Source organism: Chlamydotis macqueenii, chromosome 28 (genome assembly GCF_036417535.1).
Source record: "Chlamydotis macqueenii isolate bChlMac1 chromosome 28, bChlMac1.mat, whole genome shotgun sequence".
Lineage (NCBI taxonomy): Eukaryota > Metazoa > Chordata > Aves > Otidiformes > Otididae > Chlamydotis > Chlamydotis macqueenii.
This window is the reverse complement of record NC_141583.1, coordinates 3,223,443-3,225,462: the sequence shown is the minus strand read 5'-3', so window position 1 is coordinate 3,225,462 and position 2,020 is coordinate 3,223,443. Positions and strand designations below refer to the sequence as shown.

Sequence of the window (2,020 nt, the reverse complement as noted above, 5' to 3'; positions counted from 1 at the left end):
CGCAGAGTAACAGGTATTCCTCGCTCCCCTACAGGCCAAGCCATTGTAGAGCGTGCACATGCCACCTTAAAATCGCTTTTGCAAAAACAAAAAGGGGGAGAGCCGGCACCCTCTGAAAGGCTTGCAAAAGCGCTTTATGTGCTAAATTATCTGAGATTAACAGGAGACCGCGAATCTCCTCCAATTGTAATTCATCATATGTCATTGCAATCTGGACTGCAGAAAAGTGATTCGGTGAAGGTGCAGTACCAGGATTTAAAAACTGGGGAATGGAGAGGTCCGGCAGAAGTGAAAATGACCGGTCGAGGTTATGTTTGTGTTTTGACAAGACGAAGGACCACGATGGGTTCCAAGTCGATGGGTGAAACCTTGGAAGGAAGACCTGGGACAGCAGGATGCATCATCATCATCCTCCTGATGCTGGTAACTGGGTGTGTCGGTGAGACTGCAGACTTACATCGTATTGACCCCAGACCAAACGTGTGGCTGACATTTGCCAACATTACAAACCAATCATCGTTTTGTGTGTCAATGGCTACTCCTGCTGATCCTTTTCGTACGTGTCTGATTGGTACTCCCTATTGGAATCCGGATGACTGGAAAGGATGGGTCAATAATCACACTGTTTTGAATGAGACTGTGTTGAATCAAACATGCCACGCAAAGATGGAGTGCGCCAGCCTCCGCCCTGCACAGAGACCGGTGTGTTGTTCTGGGAATAGCAATCAAATTGGAATAGCTGCAGCACTGGTGATTAGGCATTTAAATCACAGTTTGCCTTGGGATCCACAAGAGTTAGATCTAATGGGATCCTTAAATGGTTCAGGGTCTTGTTTTATGCTGGGAGGTCCCCTTTTTACAGAAAAGGGGGTAAATACAGCATGGAACAGGAACCAATGGACTGATGTAACTAGTAAAATGACTGACACCCAAGGAAAACCTGTGTATACTTATCAAAACAGCTCAGGAGATTATTGTAATGGAGCAGTGGGAGCAGAAATCAAAGGTTCAAAGATGCCTCTTTGGGTGAATGACACGGCCAAGGCCATACCCCCGGGATACTTCTTAATTTGTGGGGATCGGGCCTGGTCGGGAGTGCCAAAAGGGGCTATAGGAGGACCGTGTTATTTTGGAAAACTGATAATGTTTGCTCCATCTATGAAAGTATTGCGAAATCGTACTCGAGCAAGGAGATCACTAAAAGTATTAGCTCCCAACTGTGACGGCAATTTAACCCTGTTGGGGACAGCTGAGCGTATAGCATTATCTATATTTGTTCCTTGGGCGGCATCTGCAAAAGCTTTAGCTAGCTTAAATAGATTAGCTTGTTGGGCACAAAAGCAAATGAATTTAACCTCTAGCATGTTATCGGGATTGTTAGAAGACATGGATAGTATGCGTCATGCTATTTTGCAGAATCGGGCAGCCGTTGATTTTTTGTTATTAGCGCATGGACATGGATGTGAAGATTTTGAAGGTATGTGTTGCATGAATATTTCTGATCACTCTAAATCAATACACTATCAGTTGGCAGAGTTACGCCGGAACATGCACGCAATACAAGTGGAAAATGGACTTTCGGACTGGCTGAAATCTTTGGGAGTCACAGGCTGGCTAAAAGATTTGATAGTACATGGGCTGGTAATATTAGTGGCTTTGCTGTTGGCACTAATGATATTGGGGTGTATTTTAAAATGCTTTGTGAAAGTTATGGAACGTATGATGACTGGGGTCTGGATTGTTCAAAAACAAAAAGGGGGATTTGTTGGATACCTGGAGAGCCAGGGGCACTTAGTGAACAATCCAGACTGAATGGAATTGTTGTGTTTTTGAGTAGCAGGCCTCAAGGACATCGATAAGGCCGCTTGTGAGAAAGTACTGAAGCTGCCTGTAAGAAAAATACTGAAGCCACCTGTGAGAAAATAATGAGGCCGTCTGTGAGAAAGTAATGAAGCTCCCTGTGAGAAAGTAAACGAAGCAACCTTGAGAAGAAGGAAAACAGCTGGCATACGCGACTGGG

The 2,020-nt window shown here is 44.7% G+C and overlaps 1 protein-coding gene across 1 annotated transcript; it reads left to right on the top strand.

The window, feature by feature from the left end:
- Nucleotides 1-342: 342 nt before the first annotated feature.
- Nucleotides 343-1,812, top strand: LOC147597369 (uncharacterized). Its single transcript, XM_086768127.1, has 2 exons — nucleotides 343-439; nucleotides 863-1,812. Exons 1-2 carry the CDS (start codon nucleotides 343-345, stop codon nucleotides 1,810-1,812), a joined length of 1,047 nt encoding a protein of 348 aa, XP_086624253.1.
- The last annotated feature ends 208 nt before the right edge of the window (nucleotides 1,813-2,020 follow it).

Coding starts and splice junctions, on each gene's coding strand:
- LOC147597369 (XM_086768127.1), top strand. CDS start 343: ATGGGTTCCAAGTCGATGGGTGAAACCTTGGAAGGAAGACCTGGGACA. Junction 440..862: donor GCTGGTAACTGGGTGTGTCG/GTGAGACTGCAG, acceptor CCCTTTTTACAG/AAAAGGGGGTAAATACAGCA.